Raw genomic sequence first — 21,400 nt, 5'->3', positions numbered from 1 at the left:
TACCTCCTCCCATCTTCCCCATGAAACAACAACTACAACAACAACAACAACAACAACTACAACAACAGAGGGGCGTGGCGCGGCGTGCGGGGAGTGTGCGTCCTCACTCCGGCTCGGTTAGCCGCCATTACCCATGTGCGCCGATGGGGTTACCAAGAAGGGGCTGCCTGTCGGCCCCTCGTCAAGGGCGGAGCCGGTAACCCCCCCGCACGCACCCAATGAGAAGCAACGGGCCAATTCCATCTGGGGCGGAGCTAACGAGCCGAGGGCGTGTCACTCCCCGCCGGATATACGCAGCGACTTACCGGACGTGACGTGAGATGCGCCCCCAGCTTGAAGAAGACAAGTCACCACCTCCGAGCGCTGAGTGAGACCTCCCGCCTCTTTGGACCGGACCGGGTCGATTCTGTCCTTGAGCCAAGAGTGCACCTTGAGCCATCGACTACCCGCTTTCCTTGCCATCAATCCCCGTGTGAGTCAGTCTTTGTCCTGTTTATCTGTCGTCTGTCGGGGCTATTATAAGACCGTGTTTAAGTGCCTATCTTCCTATGCTGTCCCTCTCATTCCTGTAATCTAACCTTCCGCCATAATATAACCTCCTCCGGAGGTCTTGAGAACTGAACCCTTGGTGTCGTGTCATTTTAATCCCAGCCGTTGTGACCTTTTCCTTCATTGACCTAGCATAGCGCGACTCGGCCAAGGTTCGAGTATAATCGGGTAACTTGTGCGGACACGGCGGCCATTCCGCTCGGCCCACCATAACATCAAAGTCGTGTCTGTAACAATTGGTGTCAGGAGTGGGATTCGGACCTGGGACTAAATTTATTAGGCCCAAATTTTGGAACACCAATTGTACCACTAGGGTAACAATTGGTGTTGGGGAGGTAGAATTCGATCCGGAGCGCGTTTCCCGCGCGCGAAATTATAACGGCGAAATTTGATTTTGTTTTACGGAAATAAAAACCCGAATTTTGAAAGTCGCGCTATGGCGGATCAAGACAGCTGGGTTCCGGTAGAGGAGAGTGAGGCAGGGTCGGTCCAGGACCAAATTGAGGGACGGGAGGAGAGCGAAGCAGGGAGGGTGGCAGGGTCGCAAAATAGCGTTGTCGTGCACGAGGTGGCCACGGCATCCACGCCCGCGATCGTAGTAGCGCCCCCGGTGGATTTGAACTTGTTTTTAATACAAATGAAGGCCCTTATGGCCCAGAATTGTGAGCAAATGAGGGCTGATAGAAAGCGATTGGGTGAGCGATTGAGTGAGCGATTGGAGGGCCAAATAGGGGTAATAAGGGACGAAGCGAGGGCTCAGAGTGAGCAAATGGGGGTAATGGGAAACCAAATGGGGGTAATGGGAAACCAAATGGGGGTAATGAGGGATGAAGCGAGGGGTACCGGTGAGGGGTTAGACAATAATTTTAAGGGATTAGACAAGAAATTTGGGAAGTTAGACGACAAATTTGAGGGGTTAGACAATAATTTTAAGGGATTAGACAAGAAATTTGGGAAGTTAGACGACAAATTTGAGGGGTTAGACAACGGGATAAAAGAGGTGAAAATGGGTTAATGGGGGTAGAAAATAGAATGGCTGCCCAGGAGAATCAGATAGAGGGAGTGAAAAATGGGTTAGAGGGGTTAGAAAACAGGATGGAAGGCAAATTGAGGGACATGAGGGACCAAGCGGAAAGGGAAGTTAACCAAATGGGGCAGCAGATAGAGGGGGTCAGAATGGGGGTAGAAACCAAACTGGATGCTCACAGGGAGGAAATGGAGCAGATGAGGGTGGCATCTGGGCAGGAGATGCAAGTGATGGGAGAGGAGATCAGAAGAGGAGTGAGTGAGGAGGTCGGAGGAGTGCGCGAGGAGGTGAGGCACTGTAAGGAGCGCATGGAGAAGGAGGTGAGAAAGGGGACTGTAAAATTGCAAGGGGGCATAGAGGACCTGACGCAGGAGGTGGAGCAGCTGACGGTGGGACAGACGGAGTTAGTGGAGCAGGTACAAAGGAACACTGCGGTAATAGGAGGGTTAAAAGCGACGCAGAAAGAACTAAAAGATGACTTGATAGCGACGAAGAGGGAATGTCAGATGGTACGTGAGGGACTGACAACGAGGTTGGACGAGGTGATAGAGGTAATGGAGACGAAGGACCGGCAGGTGAGGACGCACATGGAAACGGTCAAGGTAGCCTTGGAGGACGAGCTTGAGGAAACGTACCGGGGAATAAAAGAGGTGAAGCAGAAATTAGAAGAAGTGGAAGAAGGGGTGAGCGAAATTAAGAAGCGACGGAGAGGGGATAAGAAAGAGATAAAAGAAGAGATAAAAGAATTGGTCCGAAGTCTGTGTTTGGATCGTGGTGATGTGCTCATTAACCGGATGAGGGATTCGCAGGTGATGGAGGAGAAGCGAAGAGGAAGAGGACCCGGTGTAAGTGGTGACCAATATGGTCGTGCGTATGATGCGCCAGGTGATTTAATAAGCTTGGGGGTCGAGATGGACCCGGGTGTTCGTGAGAGGCCGTTGGTGAAGTGTGCGACAGGTCTGGTGTGCGAAAAAGGAGGTGTGCGAGAAAGTCCGACTCTGGGGTGTGTGAGGAAAAAGTGCGTGCCAAGGAGTGAGGGTGCTGGCGAGAGTGAGTCGGTCGTAGCGCGTGTGCGAGGGAGCACATGGAAGCGCGGTGTGGTGAGTGTTACAGAGGGTGTGACGGGAGAGTGTGCGCAAGAGTGTGCGCGAGAAAGGTGTGTGACGGACAGGTGCATGGGGAAAGAGTGCGCTGTCAAAGCCAAGGAAGAATGCACGCCTGTGGTGAGTGTTACAGAGGGTGTGACGGGAGAGTGTGCGCAAGAGTGTGCGCGAGAAAGGTGTGTGACGGACCGGTGCATGAGGAAAGAGTGCGCTGTCAAGAGTAAGGGTGAGTGCGCTGTCAAGAATGGAGGTGAGAGTAGTGAGAGTGACAAGGAGAGTGAGTTGGTTGTGACAGGTGAGCGAGGATGCACACCTGGGATGGAAGGATGCACACCTGGAATGGTAGAGCGTGAGTGGGAATGCACGCTGGAATTGGTAGTGAGGCACGTGGTTGGGTGTGCGAATGAGAGCACACCTGTGATTGTCACAGAGGAGGTGACAGAGGAGGGGGCGCGAAGAGGTGTGTTGGTGAGGTGTGCGACCAACGAATGTGTGCCAAAGTGTTCGGTGGTCAGGTGTGTGACCAAGGCTGTGAGTGGAATGAGGGTACCTGGGTGTGTAAGGAAAGGTACGAGGAGCATGGGAACGGCTGGATGTGTGAGCAAGGAACGGGCTGCGGGGTGTAAGCATCCAGGTGAAGCATCGACGGTGACCGGGTTAAAGGTTAGAACGACTTTTAGCCGAATCGGGCCCTCGGTGCGTGCTGGGCCTCGCTTTGAACGGCCGCGTCCGTGCTCCACTAGGCGGAGCGGGCAGCCCGATAGAAAGGGTCGTCATGGCGACCACTTTCTGTTGAGGCATTCCGGCAGGTCGAGATCGAGCCATGGGATGGCTCCGTGCCGCGATGGTGCGTGGGATCTCGGCCCGGGTAAACCTCCTTCCCTGCACCGAATGCGGGACGTATCCAGCCGCTGGCACCAAACAACCCACATTCATTGCTCGGCTTTACGAAGCCGGGCTTTGGACAGGAATTGGCGCACCGAGAGGCATTAGTGAGTAGACTGGGTGATGAGGTTAGTGTTTTGAACCCAAAATTAGAGAAAAACAAAATTTGATGATTGGCAAGGGATTGGCAGTAGTGATTGGCAGATGATGGGTAGTGATTGGCAAATTTTTAATTTGTTGAAATTTGATGTGCAAAATTGGTAGTGAGCAATGGGCCCGGTGGGTAAGGCTGGCATCCCTGCCGCCCTTCCCATGTGGGGGCAAAGGAGCTATAGCTTATGGGGTGTATGGCAGTGAAAACTAGCCCGGGTGGGTTAGGTTATATTGTAGGGATCTAGCGAAGATGACATTAGGTGACGTTAAGGTTAGTTAGTGACTGATACCTGTAGTGGGGACGCAGGTAGTTTAGTGTGGATGATAATGACGTGGGAGCGCAATAGTTTAAAGGGACGACTGGGAAGCGCAAGTTTCAGAAGGGAGTAGTTAGCTGAGATGATGCCGTGTGTGTGAGAATTGAACAGGTGTGATTGCACAGGTGTGAGAACTGGACAGGTGTGTGGAGCAGTGTGTGAGTAATGAGTGTTGTGGATCAGCGCGAATGCGCTTGGGGAGAGAAGGGTGCAGGTGGCACCAGGTGTGAGAGCACAGGTGTGCAAGTACAGGTGTGTGGAGAGAGTTGGAGTAAGTGGTACGGAGTGGTGTGCATGGTGCGAAGGTGTGGATGGGGGAAGAGTGGACCCCCATCACGGATACCCGGGGCGGGTAGTGTAAGTGTTAGGTAGAGGGTATAGGTAAATTGTGGTTGGATATTGGCATTTGTGGTGCGGTTGCAGAATGGTATTGAGGATGGGTGCATTAGTGTCGTGGAAATGGCTGGGCGTGTAGCCTGTTAGTGTGTGTAGTTGGTTGGGCACTCCACCACTGTGAGGATGTCGGCCAGGTGAGGCCGCAGGTGGGCTCTGGGAGCCGGTAGTTGTGAGTGGGTGCCTGGAGGATGTCGGCCAGGTGAGGCCGCAGGTGGGCTCTGGGAGCCGGTAGTTGTGAGTGGGTGCCTGAGGATCCCGGGTGTGGATCGGGCAGCCCAGTGCCAGAGAGGGCACCGAGTGGGGAGAGCGCCAGAGGGCCTTCCCCAGGTAGTTAGGTTAGGGTAAGGAGCAGGTAAGCTCGGAGGCAACTGCAGTGGTGGAGGTGTGCAGGTGGGTAGACCCACTGGGAGAGGTACACGCCACAGCCCAGAAATTGTGCGAGGGCACCGGGAGATGAATCGGGGGAGTGAGACCCCAAATTGAAAAGCACCACAGTTTGGTCAATGGGCATTGGTTTTTAGAACCCATAGTGTAAGAGGGCCAATGGTTTGGCAGGAGAAAGACCCCGGGTAATGTAAAGTTGTTAAAGTCATTTAGGAAATAGTTAGGATTGATGAACCTGTCGCACCATACGCAGCCACTTACCTGAGGTGATGATGATGACTCCACACCTGTGTTTTCTTTGTTGTGTTGCAGAAATGAGAATTGCTGTGTGGATTTGTGAGACGCATCACGACGTGGATGAGACATTGGGGTGATTCCATCTCTCCCTCCCTAGGAGGGACTGATGATGAATTGGTAATGACAAATTATGATGTTGAGTTGGAGATGGCAAATTTTGATGAGAGTTGAAAATGGCAAATTTGATTGGTTAGGAGGGAGAGAAGACGAATTTGGTATATGGGAGGAACGGGGAAGACAGTAGGGACGTTTGTTGATTTGTAAAGTAGATGTTTATGGGTAGTGTTGTGTTTTGTGGATACAGTAAGGGGTAAGGGAGGGGCCATGTAGGTTACCTGGTGGGGGGGGGGGGCGTACGGTAGGAACGTACCTGTCTCACCTGGTTCCCATGTGCCCCCAGTGTGCATCATCTTATATTGCGTGCACTTTTGCGCCCTTACCACCTTACTCACTTGTCTTATTCTTTTGTCTCCCACCTCCGAGGATCTGGCTTTGGGGTAGAGAGAGAGGAGAGAGAGGTGCTGGCTACGCAGTTGTGGGCCTGCACTTTCGCTGCTTGCTGCCTGGATCGATACACCATATGGACCGCAATGTTTGTGGCCACCCACAATGGACCGCAGTTCTTTTGCGGCCAAGCACCACCCATGGATGGACCTATGGGTCAACGTGGCACCTATGCCATACAAGGTGAACCACTAACAGTTGGCCCCCTGACGGCCACAATAGAGAAATGGACGCGGTTGGCGCCTTTCTTTATTTTTGAAAGAAGCCAGAAGGCCAAGTGCACCACATGAAGAGCAAGAGACACCTGCGGGGTTAGGGGTTGTTGTTTTTATTTTAATGAACAATGGTGACTGCACCGATTGGTGCTTGGGGTGGTGCTTTTGGTGCTTGGAAGGGGTGCTCTGCACATTATTAAAGGCCGTAAGGCCACAGAGCACTCGTGGGTTGGTGTATCGATGCTGGCATGCGTGCTCTCTCTATGCATAACATCTGCATGTGTTCCTCCAAAAACAGGTCCTGGATCGTAGTGTAAATATCAGCGTAGTCTTGTAAATAATGCTCCCTACCGGCTGTATGTTTAGTTTGCGAATTCTTTCCGCAATTCGGTTATCCTGTGGGTGTGTTTCTGTGAGGAGAAGGGTGCAACGTCGCAGGGGGACATATTTACTCATTTGTGAACATCTGTAAAACTGTCGCACTCAGGGTAGAGTTAATAGTAGAGGGAACTACATCTGAGTGCCACACTAAAATAGGTAAAAATTTATCGGGTCGGGACGCCCCGGGGGTAGAGAAGGGTGCAATGTTGCGGATATGGCATTTTGGCCTCCATATCCGCTTGTAAATATTCCCCTATTTCCCCAATACTCCCCAACTATCCCCAATCCCCCATTCCCTAGTCCCATTGCCTGTAAATAACACTCTGTAGAACCGACCTTCCCCTTTTTCCCCCATTAAATGTCGTGCCCAGGTCCACCGCATCTCACGTAGACAACTTTCGGACATCTTGCTAGTTATTCTTAGTCTATGTCAGTTAAGGACTCGTTTCCATTAATTCTGACTCTTCGTTGCACCAGAATGTGATCGTATGGCACCAGTAGTGAGTTTAGGACCTCCCCTTACCTCCTCCCATCTTCCCCATGAAACAACAACTACAACAACAACAACAACAACTACAACTACAACAACAACTACAACAACAACTACAACAACAGAGGGGCGCGGCGCGGCGTGCGGGGAGTGTGCGTCCTCACTCCGGCTCGGTTAGCCGCCATTACCCATGTGCGCCGACGGGGTTACCAAGAAGGGGCTGCCTGTCGGCCCCTCGTCAAGGGCGGAGCCGGTAACCCCCCCGCATGCACCCAATGAGAAGCAACGGGCCGATTCCATCTGGGGCGGAGCTAACGAGCCGAGGGCGTGTCACTCCCCGCCGGATATACGCAGCGACTTACCGGACGTGACGTGAGATGCGCCCCCAGCTTGAAGAAGACAAGTCACCACCTCCGAGCGCTGAGTGAGACCTCCCGCCTCTTTGGACCGGACCGGGTCAATTCTGTCCTTGAGCCAAGAGTGCACCTTGAGCCATCGACTACCCGCTTTCCTTGCCATCAATCCCCGTGTGAGTCAGTCTTTGTCCTGTTTATCTGTCGTCTGTCGGGGCTATTATAAGACCGTGTTTAAGTGCCTATCTTCCTATGCTGTCCCTCTCATTCCTGTAATCTAACCTTCCGCCATAATATAACCTCCTCCGGAGGTCTTGAGAACTGAACCCTTGGTGTCGTGTCATTTTAATCCCAGCCGTTGTGTCCTTTTCCTTCATTGACCTAGCATAGCGCGACTCGGCCAAGGTTCGAGTATAATCGGGTAACTTGTGCGGACACGGCGGCCATTCCGCTCGGCCCACCATAACATCAAAGTCGTGTCTGTAACAATATTCAAGGAACTTCAACGGATGATGAGACCAATGGGCCCATCAAGCCTGTGCAATCATGCCGACATCTTTCTTCGTACTTTAATTTAATCAATCAACTTGCTTTATGCTGAACCCTCTGTATGGCAACTATGTCCTTCCTCAGTTGTGGTGAACAAAACTGAGCACAATATTACATTTGAGACCTCACTAAATTCCTATACAGTGTTGACACTATTTCTTTTGATTTATAATTTATGCCCCCGATACTATGAATACAAATTAAAACCCTCTTCACTTTACCTACCGCTGCCTCGCATTGTGTTGTCTGCTTGCCCCCCACATCTTTTACCACCCCTTGATCCTTCTCTGGAGTCACACATTCCAAGACCACCCATTGCATTATATAATCCCTATTATCTTTATTCTTACCAAATAAGGCACTTTTGAAATGATGTAAGAATGCCAATGAGGCCTTTTCCACATGTGCTGTGTGCGTTTTCAGCGACTCACTTCTGCAAGCGCGAGCACTTTTAACCTGCTGTTGCTAGCTCAAAATCTGTAATTTAAATCGACTTTCAAACATAACTTCCACATCTAAACGAAAGAGTGGAAATTATAAAATTGTTAACCATAATTGTGTGTTCCTGGATGCAAATCAGAAGCACGAATTCCGAAGGACGCTTCTTCTCCTTTTATCAATGGATGCAAAAATCTAATATAATTAATTTTGTCGCTCGAGAACCAAACAAACATTATATATTTATAACAGCCCTCACAGTTCCTATACCCCCCAGTATCCACCCCCCCCCCCCCCTCAAACATAATTAATAGTAAATATCACCTTTTTAACGTTCTTTTTAAACTTACCCTGCACATTCACAAACCCCAGATGTGTCCCTCCTATATGTGTGCAGAAGCACCCGATCCAGTTACAGTGTCTCCCTCAGGGAAGTTTACCGGGTACATCTTGCTTCGACGTAAGTATATCTGGCACAACCTTTGTGTATTTTCAAGTTGCAATAATGTTCTTTGTCAAATAGTTGGTTACCATTACTTGGTAATGATGCACAGCATAGTCTTTCCAATTGCAGACATCCATTAAATAAATCAACAAGCCTGCCATGTTCACAGGCGGCACGCCCACAAGGTTCAAAGTCCATTCACTTACATGCATAAAGCATGTCTTGCTCTTGTGTTTCATATTTTCCACCATATCCTTTTCATATCCTCTTTTGGCTTGCTGACTTATTAGTCCCCTAGCGGTGTACACCGGAGGGGACTATAGGTTTGCACGCCGTCCCTCCGTCCATCAGTCCGTCAGTCTGTCAGTCCGTCAGTCCGTCACGCAAAGAACAGTTTTCCGGACTTTTTTTCTAAACGCTTAATGCTAATGATTTCAAACTTGGCACATGGTTTCCTCATGATAAGTTACAGATCAAGTTCGAACTTCACGACGTTACGATCATTTTTGACAAAGTTATGGCACTTTGAACTTTGGGAATTCTGATAATTCTGATGATCCTTAACTCAGTGCCATTTTAAGTTTTAATTTCCTTTAAAAAACATTTTCTCTGCAATAATTGGACCGATTGAGATCAAATTTTCACCGTACGGGGGACTCGGTCTGTAGAATATTTTAATGGTAATTATGACGTCACAGGTCACGTGGTTCGGCCGCCATCTTGTTTTTCGTGAAGACACGAAAACCCCTTTTTCTCTCTAACGGCTGAACAGATCGAGGCCAAAGTTTGCAGGCAGAATCGCATACCCATGACGAACACAAAAGTCAGCGAGCATGTCATGCGTCACATGGTTTCAGAGTTATGACGTGTTTAAGCATGAACCTTTAAAACTGAGCTCCTCCGTCATTTTTGATCCAATCGAGGGGAAACTTCACAGATCTGTTCAGCATGTGAGTCTACTAAAATGTCCTTTTGGAATTTGCGATAGGGCACGTGGTTTGGCAGATATCGTTAATTAAAGGAAAAAAAAAAAAAGGATATCTCTTGTTTATTCTCGAGTTCTCCTCAAGCCGCACCGCGCGCCCTTAGCCTCGTCTGCGAACGTCAAACGTGCGACACAGCACGCCCTTTCCGGAGGGGCGGAGCAAAGCCGAGCAACATTTATATACACACTTTGATCATTGATCGTGAACCGGAAAATATAATAAATTACTGATATTTAGCGACTCGAAAGGTTCTTTATGAACAACTTATTTTCTCGTGTTTCTGCTGACCTGTCCACAAGGTGTATAAATCGAAGTCCCGAGTGCGAAATGATTCAGAACCTGTGGGTAAATAACCCTTGGTAATTTCCCCAACAGTTTTCCGGACGACAGACTGCGGTAGGGGACATGTATTGCAGCGCAATACTCAGAATGCTTGTTTTCTTAGCAAGTCTCCATTTGCTCCTATACTGATACGCAAAAGGATAACCAAGAAACTTAGGGACAGGAGGACGCCATTTGGCCCATCATGCCTGTGCTACACCAACCCAGAATCCATCACCCATCAACACATGAGCTATGTACAAGTTCTGGCAATATCTCCAATAAACCTCTATCTCCTATGCATCCAGGTATCTATCGTCTTCCAATTTAAACCTATCCACCCCTCCACTACCATTACCTTTCCAGAGACACCATCTTTGCATTAACCACTCTCCAAATGGATGTGTCGGACTATTACTAGTCCTGTTATTTTGTACTTAATGAATGCCCTCTGCTTATCCTTAATAACACCACTTACTCATTCACCCTGGTATATTTCTGCCTCTACCTTTACACCTCACTGGAATATACCTACTCTGCACTCTATGCAATTGCTCATTGAAGGTTTCCCATTTCTCTGATGTAGACTACCCACACGTTAGTTGGCTTTTCCTAATCTCCAGCACCGGACTCTTTACCATAGTAAATACCTTCAAAGTTTGCCTGTTGAAATCTAACAGCCTTACCGTACTATCCTGAAATCCACATCTCAACAAACAATATAGTTGCACACACTGGTCACTTGTCCCCAGATGTTCTCCTACCTCCAATTACTCCACCATATATGAATCACTGCTTAAACAATGATTACCACCATTCCCAACCCTCATTGGCTTTTCTAAAAACTGGCTTAAATATAGATCCTTGAATAGATTTTGAAAATCCTCCTAAGTTCTGCTCTTTTTAAACCTCCCAAATTCAACAACTCAACCCTTTCCACAGGCCTTACTGAATTCTTCAAGAACCACTCACTGCTGTTTCTCCCTCATACCAGGAGCCCTGTAAATGCATCATACAATTATCTTACTATTCTTACAATCCTTAATTTCAATCCACACAAAATCCTCTATATTAGTTCCCTCCTTATAGTATAATTCCTTTCTCCTTTTTATTACTTGCAAAATCGAAGATTTTTCAAGTATATTGGTCGGTTGCGTTTGTGGTTGTTTGTCTGTCTGTTTGTCACCGGCCTACAGGTCACAATTCAAAACCGATCGTCACGAAACTTCACCAAGTTGTATAGGTCGTCCCAATAGAGAAGCCTATTGATTTTGATGTCAAAGGTCAAAGGTCATTTGGAGTCAAAATTTCTAAAATCGCCATTTTAGATCTGATTGACTTGAAAATTGAATAACATTTGTACATTGAGTCTCTAAATTGGGAAATGAAGTATTTTTGAGGTCAAAAGGCCAAAGGTCAACTCAAGGTCAAATTTTATAAATCATCAATTTTCATCTGAAAAGCCGTCTATTTTCAACCGATTGACTTGAAAATTGAACAGCATCTGCATATCGAGTCACTAAATTGGGAAACATACTATTTGTGAGGTCAAAAGGTCAAAGGTCAACTGAAGGTCAATCTTCCAAAATTATAAATTTTCATCTGAAAAAACCCATCAATTTTCATCTGATCGACTTGGAAATTGAACAGCATTTGCAAATTGTGTCACTAAATAGGAAAACCAACTATTTTTAGGTCAAAAGGTCAAAGGTCAACTCTAGGTCAACCTTCCAAAAGCATTAATTCTCATCTGAAAACCCATCAATTTTCATCCGATTGACTTGAAAATAGAACAGCATTTGTGTATTGCCTCACTGAATTGGGAAACCAACTATTTTTGAGGTCAAAAGGTCAAAGGTCAAACTTCTAAAATCATCATTTTTCATCTGAAAAATGGTCACTTTTCATCCTGTTGACCCGAGCTTTGATCAAGATCATGAATTTTAATCTTCATGAAATGGACAATTTCCTGTATCAATGGAAACTTTGGGGGGGGGGGGGGGATTTTGCAAGTATCGTGCTCCGCATGACGTCTTCGTGTTTTATTACCCCCACCACTCAAAGTGGATGGACATTATGTTTTCACCCCTGTCTGTCGTTTGTCTGTCTGTGAACAAGATATCTCAAAAAGTTGTAGATGGATTCGGACAAAAATTTGGTGGAGAGGTAGCGTATGTGACAAGGACGAAATGATTAGATTTTGGTGACGATCCAGATCCGGAACTGGCTAGTACAACTTTTAAAGTGATTCTTCACCATTGAGAGATCGGGCGAAAAGCAATCTATAGCATAATATTTTTATAGTTATGGACGGATTTGGACGAAACTTGGTAGAACGGTTGTGTGTGTGACAAGGACAAATAGATTCGATTTTGGTGAAGATCTGAATATGGCTTTGGATACGAGAATTATTTAATTCTTCACCATTGAGATATCGGATGAAAAGCGATATATAACATGATATTTAAAAAAAGTTATGGACGAGTTACGACTATACTTGGTGGATGAGACAAGAACAAGCCGATTAGCTTTTGGTTCAGGAACCAATCCAGATCCGGCCTATTAGTGGGATACAAAACATAAACTGTTCAGCCTGGCGGAGGTGTGCCCTCTACCGAGTGCCGTTCTAGTTTTATGCTGTATAGTCTTTAATCCACATTGACACACACCTTCGATCTTATTCCTATCACACCTACATATCTTACAGCATATTCTAGTCCTGCCATCGAACTGCTCGCCTCATTAAACCAGGTCTCATTCATTGTAACTATATTGTACTCCTTACTATCTGCTTTAGGTTCAAGGTCTTTCATCTCATAATTATTCCGGGCTAACGGGCAATCATTCAAAACCAGTGTAAGACGAAGAGGCCATGCCATTGCCTAGTTAAATACGAGTTCTCTTACAAGGAATTTCAATGTAGGAGGCCATTAGGCCGATCAAGATCACACAATGATTGACAAGCTATGGTTGTTTTCTATGGTCTATACTTTTCAAATGCTGACCATCAAGCAAGGAAGCAGCACACACCATTTTTTATATCTTTGATATGACTAGGCCAGAGTCGCGTTTGAACTGCCAAACTCACACAGTCAGAGAGGTTGTTCTATCAATTACGCCACCGGGTGTGGTTCAGCAAGGTAATGCAATATCCCGGAGTTGATTGTCAAGTGTCATAGGTTGTCTTCTGCTGAGTCGTGAGTCTCAAGTCGAGGTCTGATTCACATGCATGCAGTGAATAAATACCTATCGGGCCACAGGTTTAAACACAAGACTAAAGATTTGAACCCTTGGTCCGATAATGTCTGCATTCTTCAGGGTTGTAAAAAGTGTGACTGGCTACAGGCTCTCTAGGTACTTTCTTCCAACCAAAGGTGTTTCCCTGCGCTCGCCAAGCGAAAAGCGGGGTTAAGCATTCAGGTGCGTACATGTGCCGTACGTGTCTGCATTTTAAAAATGCATTTTCTGGGCAACCGTTGGTCCGATTGACATGAGATTTTCACCATAGGAGGGCCTCCTCCTGCAGAATATTTTAATGATTATTATGACGTCATAGGTCACGTGGTACAGGCGCCATCTTGGAAAAAATTCGCACCTCTATATCTCTGAAACCACTCCATGGAAAAAATTTGAAACCTGGCTCATTGTCAACTACTCCCCATGGGGAATAAGATATGTTAATGATGATGTCATCGATGCCTTCGTTATGACGTCATAATTCGACAAATACAACACTTATCCATCCGATCATTATTTTAAAAAATTCAGCAACTGTTGTTCTGATGGACACTAAATTTTCACCATTGGAGCACACCCTCCTTTGGAACATTTTAATGATAATCATGATGTCATAGGCCATGTGGTACAGGAGCCATCTTGGAAAAACTGAAAAATGTTGCACCTTTATATCTCCAAAACCACTGCATGGAAAAAATTGAAATATGGCTCATTGTAAAGAACTCCATATGGGGAATAGGTGTTGTTAATGATGACGTCATTGGTGCCATAATTATGACGTCATAATTCGACAGGGACAATGCTTAGTCTGATCAGTTTGAAATGTATTGGGCGTGATCTATGCAACAATTATATTAGAGAATATAAATTTATGATGTCATCACTCACGTGGTCTGGCAGCCATATTGGATCAAAGATTATTTTTTTTCAAAAACAGAATAGTTGGCTCACAACAAGTTGACTGCGCAGGGTAAGTATTCTATGAATACCATCTAGTTATTGCACATATTAAAATGAGGTTGCACCAGCAATAGTGCAGCGGTCTACCTAGGCAAAAGCTCAGGTATGATGCTTCGGCCAAAAGCTATTGGGACTGCATCTGTCTTGTGCCTGGTTTGCTGTTTAAGTCCCAGTAGTTGAGGGTCATTAACAGTAGGCCATTGTGCTCAAAACGAGGAGGCAACAAAACATTTGCTTTGATGTGCTCCAATGTCTTCCATATTCACTTGGGAAATAAACAATTTCTGTCAGTTGGAAACCCATTGAAAAAAAAACAAATGTCAAGCCCAACATCAACAATGCAGCCAACAGCGAAACAACGGAGCATGATGAACAAGAATCGTGAGGCACTGGTCTGAGAAAGTTTTTCATCGGAAGTGTTTCGCAACCAGAAGTTTCGCAATCGGAAGTTGTTTCACAACTTTCATCCACAACCCAATGACCAACAGAGATTTCTGATCAGGAAGGATAAAAAGATACACCTGCCTACAAGTCCACCTTATTAAACGATATCCTAAAATAGAACTGCATTTGCAATTTAATACCAAATACCTTTTGAGACATTATCTTACTATAATTCACCAAATGTCTGTCTGTCTGTTCCCAGGTACCGCAAAAACGGCTGAACCGATCGCAACGAAATTTTGGGTGGTAATCCTGGGATGCCCTGGAGTAAAATGGCTATATTGTTTTTCCATTTTTGTTTCCAATTTTCCAATTTCCAATTTTTCCAATTTTCCAGTTTTTCCAAACACGATGGAATAATATTTACCGATATGAACAGTGATGTGGCTTTTATTGAAATTCTACAAATACTGTTTAGATTTTGATGATTTGCGTGTGATATAATTTAACGGATGTTTATATAAATTGTTTAAAATAAAAAAAGCCTTCAATTTCTGATATTTTGCCTTTTCATGTGGGCCTCCCAATTGAAGCCCCGCCCATAGGGCAGGTACCCTTGCCAGTTCTTTTAATTTGAAAAAAAGAAAATCAAACTTTGTTTGTAACTTTTAAGTAATTCCCACAAAGGGCATTATGATGGATGCCCAATCAAAAGTATCATTTGCATCGGCTTCAATTCCTCAAGGCAAAATGTAATTATATGAACGTGTCCAACCAGATGGTCTTTTCAGTTTATTTGGACTGTAATAACTGAGTAAAACGAATCCAATGGGAAGAACTTTGGGCAGAAAAGAACGACTCGCAGGGGATCACTGATGCCTTCAATGTGTGCGACAGTGAAACGAGTTTTCAGAAATGTTCAATGGTGCGGATCCAGAACATAGCCACATGATCATGTCAGTGAGTGTACAGATTTGGAATTCGGGTCCTACTTTACATGCTGATACTAATTGAACGTGATACTTCTTACAGTGAGTGGTGCCGGGAACAGTCTAGACTCTCGACCAGTTGAAGAAAGTAAACGTGGTTTAACAAATCGCATTTCATGCTGCTTTAAAAACACGTGACAAAAAGCTCATCAATCAGTGGACGCCAAAGGCATCGTGCCAAAAGCTCGTGCCATTGGGGGGCTGAAGTGAGGAATGATCTTGGAAATGTTAAGCTGATGCAATTTAGGATCTTTTCCAAGGCTCGATTGAATCGCTAATGAATGTTGACACCATTCTTCAAGCAAGAAGTATCTCAACCCACCATTAATTGCATTCTGGACTTTTCAAACTGCATCCTTTGGTTAAAGGCATCAAACATTTTCAACTTCCAAGCACGGACTCACCCTGGGAGCTGGTCCTCTCAGTCAGCACTGTGGGTTCACTTGAGCGAGGCCCAGAAACAGTGTAAATAACTATCTGATACTCCGTGTCGGGTTCCAGGCTGGAAATCGTCACAGCTGCTTTTTCGCCTGTTGTGGATACCTCCTTCCTCTCGCCCATGCCTCGGTCGGCCTCCATTTGCTTCTGGTAGAAGACTCTGTAGGTAGTGGTTTCAGGATGTGCTGGAGAATCCCATGCAAAACGGAGAAAGTCTGAACCGCGCTCCGCCACATGTATATTCTCTGCTGGTGTGACACCTGTTGGGAAGAAAAGGAAAGACTCAAAAACAGATGGCAGTCTTAAAGCATTCAAATCCATTATTATCGGAATTGTAGGTGGTCTGTCATGTTAAAGCAGGCGCCTGCTCTACTTTAAGGTAACGGCATTTACACCTTTGCATGCATTTTGCAATAGGACTGGGATGTCGTCATATCAGAGAAGCATACGAAACAAATTATGCTTCTCTAAAATAAGATCTCTTCGTTTTCACTCGTCACTGCATGCCAAAGGAGGTCGGAAATCATTCTTGTCGTAGTATTGCACAGCCAATGGTTATTTCAACAAAGGAATCAGAACTAATAGTGTCATTAATGGAAATATTACATGACGATAACTTTCGTTACAGTTGAGAATTAAATAAATATGTAAGTAGAACGGCACTCAGTAGAGAGCATACCTCTGCCTGGTTGGCCATATCATTCAATGGTGAGGAATCACTTTAAAAATTCCACTAGCTGGATCCGTTATTCGGATCTTCACCAAAGTTGAATCGATTCTTCCTTGTCACACACACAACCTGTCCAACAGGTTTCGTCCAAATCCAACAATAACATTTTGAGATATCCTGCTGTGTATCGTTTTGGCCATATCTCCCAATGGTGAAGAATCACTTTAAAAATTAAATAATTCTCATATCCGAATACATATTCCGATCTTTACCAAAATCTAAACAAATCGTCCTAGTCAGACACCCAACCGATCCACCAAGTTTCGTCCAAATCGGTCCACAACGTTTTGAGATATCCTGCTATGTATCGTTTTTGGCCCTTTCTCCCAATAGTGCAGAATAACTTTTAAAAATTCTAGTAGCCGGATCAGAATCCGGATCGTCACCAAAATCGAATCATTTCGTTCTTGTCATCTCCGCAAAATTTCGTCCAAATCCGTCCACAACTTTTTGAGATATTTTGTTGACAGTCAAACAGACAGACAAACAGACAGGGGTGAAAACATAACCTACATCCACCTTTGGTGGCGGAGGTAAAAAGTATTACAATACATGCAGCACAGAAAGCTCTCTCTCACAACTCACTGCTCATTTGCTCAGCGATGGTTTGCAGGCCATGTGCTGCGGTGCACATGGCCGAAATTATTTGCCGACGTATTCGGCGCAGAAGGGTCACCGAGTTTGCCAGAAACAAATGCTCCTCAGCTGGAGGGGACACGACTCGCTCCAGCTCCGTTTCGTCAACCCTTCCAATACCTGCATGGTGGAAAAGAAAACATTTTGTTATTGTTGTGTTTTAGAAAAAACAAAGTAGAATAAAAGCATAAACACACACATACCACATTTATCATGACCCATGACATTTACAACTTACATTTGTATCCAATTTAAAGGGCAGTACACAAGAGGCCATGGATTCCTGTGTAGACATAACATGAAAACTCCTCCATGTGTTCATTAGTGGCCTAAAGAGTGATTTCTCATTTTCTACGTCTATCATGAATGCCAATTACAATTGTTTTATCATTTGTTTTACTTCTTAAAAAAAAGAAAAAGCAATGAATAGGAAAGCGAAAATAATTGTTCGAGGACTTAAAATCCTATAAAGATATAAAGCAAAACACAAAGAACTTCCAGATCCACTTTCCACACAAAGATCCACACAAAGAACCAAAACACAAACACCCCAGATCCACTTTTTTGAAATACCGACTTCTTTCCTGGAAGTACTAGCAGTGTCCACGTGTTATTTTTACCTCTGCCCCCCCCCCCCCTTCCCATGCCTCCTTCCCCCCAAGCCCTCTCCCTCCCACAGATCTCCCAATGTCCCTGCTCTCCATCTTGTTCTCCCGCTCCCTTTATCATATGTTTTATGTTTTTATGTGTCAGTTTGTCTTTTTTGTGATCAATGTTAGCTCTTACACAAGCCTTGACCTTGTATACAAAAAAAAACAAAAAAAACAGGACAATCATAGTTGATGAAAATGATACCAGGGAAATGTTAAAGCAAAGTGCTTTTCATGTTGGTATCAAAGTCAATGGAAGAGCAGGAAGACAATGTGTGAGAGGCAAACATATTCAGAGACGAGAAGCAGAAAGAAGGGAAAGCACGGACAGACATGCAGGAGAGCACAATGGGGGCAGAGGAAAGGGCATAATGATGTACACAGCGGAAAGCAAACAGATGGGACAGGTAGCAAATCAAACGTGGTGAAAGAGAGAGAGAGAGGAAATGATGGGATTTTTGCACAATTTACCGACCTAGAACAAACACCTGAACACCGGAATCTCTGAGGGCCCGGGCGGCATCTTCCACAGAGTCACTGGATGGCCCAGTCATTAGTACAACAGCTATCTTGGGCCGGTCATTGTGTGCTTCACCGAACACATCATCCCTAGCAAGGTGCAGAGCCTCACCTGTAAAATAAGCAAGGGTCAGATGTACATTCCACAAAAGCTGCTTAGTATTTAATAGAAACGACTCACTTTCTGAATGATTATCCAACCTCATCGCTCACATTCAGTGCAGATAATGGACAAGTTTGTAACACCATCAATGTCTGCAATGCTCTCTCGCTGTGTATATACCTACCTGCTGACTTGACCAGTGGTTATTGAAAATATAAATAGGGATAGATAATTGTATGCGAGTTAGAACAGCAACCTTTGCTGGTAATGCACATTCTCTGGCATACAAAATGTGAATGTGCATTGTTACACTGTTTGGGTAATTTGATCGTTATTTATACAACAGTGATTCACGCTATTGGTCTCTATGTCACCCACGAACCCAAATTCTTAGCTCTTACATGAGCCTCGATGTTGTATAGAAAAAAAAAAAATCCCCACCTTCCTCTCCCTCTTCCCACCTTACCGAGGTTAGCACTGCCACTGCGCTCTGGAGCTCTTCGGATGATGCCAAAGAGATTTGCTCTGGCATGCCTTTCGCTCAATCGCATGAGCACATCTGGAGGACTGGAGCCCAGCTGAAGCAGGGCTACACGTGAAGCGTCTTTTCCCAAAGGAAAAGCTGCAACGAGTGTAGCCAAAAAGAGCTTTGCTTTCTGGAAATCTTCCTTTGGCAAGGCACCCGAGCTGTCCAGGATGAGAGCCACATCCACTGGGATGTTCTCCGAGCAGCCTGTTGGGAAGAGGACAACCAGCTGAAGCAAATATTACATCATAACATTGAGAGTGCACAGAGCCATGCTTATAAATTTGCTCCACTGTACTTTCACAATGCACCTTGTCAAACATTTTATGCTTATTACAGTAAATACGACCATGTTTACATAGTACAGAGCACCTTGATACTTAATGAACACATATGACATAAGCATCAGAAATGCATCAACTTCGACGATGGAACATTAGCTTATACCTTTGCTCATTTTCCTCGTCTCTTCTTTCCCTGCTCTTGCAGGTGCATATCTCTGCACTGGAGAGTAAACATAGGGATAAGAACACATCCAATAAGCCATAATAAAACTCACAAGAGCATAAACTCGGCACTACTGGACTTGCTGTCACCCTCAACAACACAAATGAATTAAAATGAATACCGAGCAGTGGGAAGAGGGGGGGGGGGTGACAGGAGCAGGAACACGAGGCGGAAGAAGAAGACGAAGAATAAGAAGAACAGAAGGAGTAAGAGGAAGTGGAATTTACAGATTGAAAAGATGGCCGACTTGCCTGGGATGTGCAAAACCACCGGCTCACTCTTGGATGTCTCATCCACCGCCACTATTGATATCGTGTAAGGTACGCCTGTATGCAGGTGGAGCAGAGCATGTCTGGAATTGTGTGGTAGACGCAGCTCCTGCCTTGCACCTCCTAAGACAGCAAGAAGGCATGGAGGCTGTTAGATCCATAAGGCCACAGTAATATCCTTGCCCATATCATTCAGCTCTTCCATCAGCCCTGATCTCCAAGTAAAATAAAGCAGTACCAACAAATAATGGAGATATATGCATACATATTGTTGTGGGAATGCCTTAAGGGGGTAAAAAGGGAATAGTTTATAATAGTTATTTCATATAGTAGTAATAAATTTTCAACAAAAGCACATGTAATAAATTTATAATAGGCAGGTCGAATTTGTTCTATTAAAGATCCCTTCATCTTCCCTTCCAAATGTTCATTTATATGACACATTTCCCCAACGTTGTGTCACATGTAGCTTTTCCCGTGTAATCTGTCATTATGTGTTTTTATTTGAAATAAATAATCAGGAGAGTTAACACATGGATGGCCTCCATGAGAGGTCGGTTTAGAGATCTATCCATGAGCAGAGTCTTTGAAAGGGTGGGGGTAAATCCCCCACTGGAGAGTGGCCAAAGGGTGCACCGTGGACAGCCCAAGGCCCACCCTGCAGCGAATTAATAAAACACGCAATGGGCGGAAGCTCACAATAATGTCTTCTGTAGCTATCTCCAGAAGAGCCTTTCTCTGCTCATAATGGCCTCCTGGCTGGCAGAATAGCCTCGAGGTATGCACACGCCTCTGAGCCATCTAGCCTGCGGTAAAATGATGACCCAGCTACAAATTGTAATCCCGTTATCTCATGGTCAGGATGAGGCATCATTGTGTGTGCCGTCCATCATGTGGACATGAAAATGGTAGTCTCGTGTGCAAACATTTATAGGTGGGGGATGCTAAAAATCCCATGGTGTCCTTCATGAAGAGTAGGCGAACTACCCTGAACACCTGAGACACCCTGAACAAATTACAAATTCCTGGCCCATAGAACTGAGAGTTGACCTGAGGAAGGTCACTGGGAAGTGGGTGAAACATCACCTATGACATTGGCAGTAGAATGGGCTGTACTGAAGAGCTCAGTGACTTTCAACGTGGCACCATCATAGGATGCCACCTTTTCAACAAGTCAGTTCGTCAAATTTTTGCCCTGCTAGAGCTGCCCCGGTCAACTGCAAATGCTGTTACTGTGAAGTGGAAACGTCTCGGAGCAACAACAGCTCAGCCGAGAAGTGGTAGGCCATACAAGCTCACAGAACGGGACCACGAGTGCTGAAGCACGTAGCGCATAAAATCATCTGTCCTAGGTTGCAACACTCACCACCGAGTTCCAAACTGCCACTGGAAGCAACGTCAGCACAACAACTATCGTCGCAAGCTTCATGAAATGGGTTTCCATGGACGAGCAGCCACACACAAGCCTAAGTACACCATGCGCAATGCCAAGTGTCGGCTGGAGTGGTGTAAAGCTCACTGCCATTGGACTCCGGAGCAGTGGAAACGTGGTCTCTGGAGTGATGAATCACGCTTCACCATCTGGCAGTGCGACGGACAAATCTGGGTTTGACGGATGCCAGGAGAACGCTACTTGCCCGAATGCATAGTACCAATTGT

At 45.5% G+C, this 21,400-nt stretch overlaps 1 protein-coding gene across 5 annotated transcripts in view; it reads right to left on the bottom strand.

Annotated features, from left to right (window-relative positions):
• LOC137430211 (collagen alpha-1(XIV) chain) overlaps positions 1-21,400 on the bottom strand; it is a 371,222-nt gene that overhangs the window by 259,982 nt on the left and 89,840 nt on the right. For all 5 annotated transcript variants that reach the window (XM_078780417.1, XM_078780420.1, XM_078780419.1 and 2 more), the window contains 6 exons: positions 19,724-19,864; positions 19,413-19,469; positions 18,906-19,172; positions 18,293-18,448; positions 17,117-17,287; positions 15,768-16,061 (listed from right to left, as the gene is read on the bottom strand). In XM_078780417.1, coding sequence (XP_078636543.1) covers positions 15,768-16,061; positions 17,117-17,287; positions 18,293-18,448; positions 18,906-19,172; positions 19,413-19,469; positions 19,724-19,864 — 1,086 coding nt within the window. The remainder of the gene's footprint in view (positions 1-15,767; positions 16,062-17,116; positions 17,288-18,292; positions 18,449-18,905; positions 19,173-19,412; positions 19,470-19,723; positions 19,865-21,400) is intronic.

Source organism: Myxine glutinosa, chromosome 6 (assembly GCF_964187855.1).
Source record: "Myxine glutinosa chromosome 6, kmMyxGlut1.1, whole genome shotgun sequence".
Taxonomy (NCBI): domain Eukaryota; kingdom Metazoa; phylum Chordata; class Myxini; order Myxiniformes; family Myxinidae; genus Myxine; species Myxine glutinosa.
Note: the sequence above shows the minus strand (reverse complement) of the source record. Positions and strands in the feature narration are given on the sequence as shown.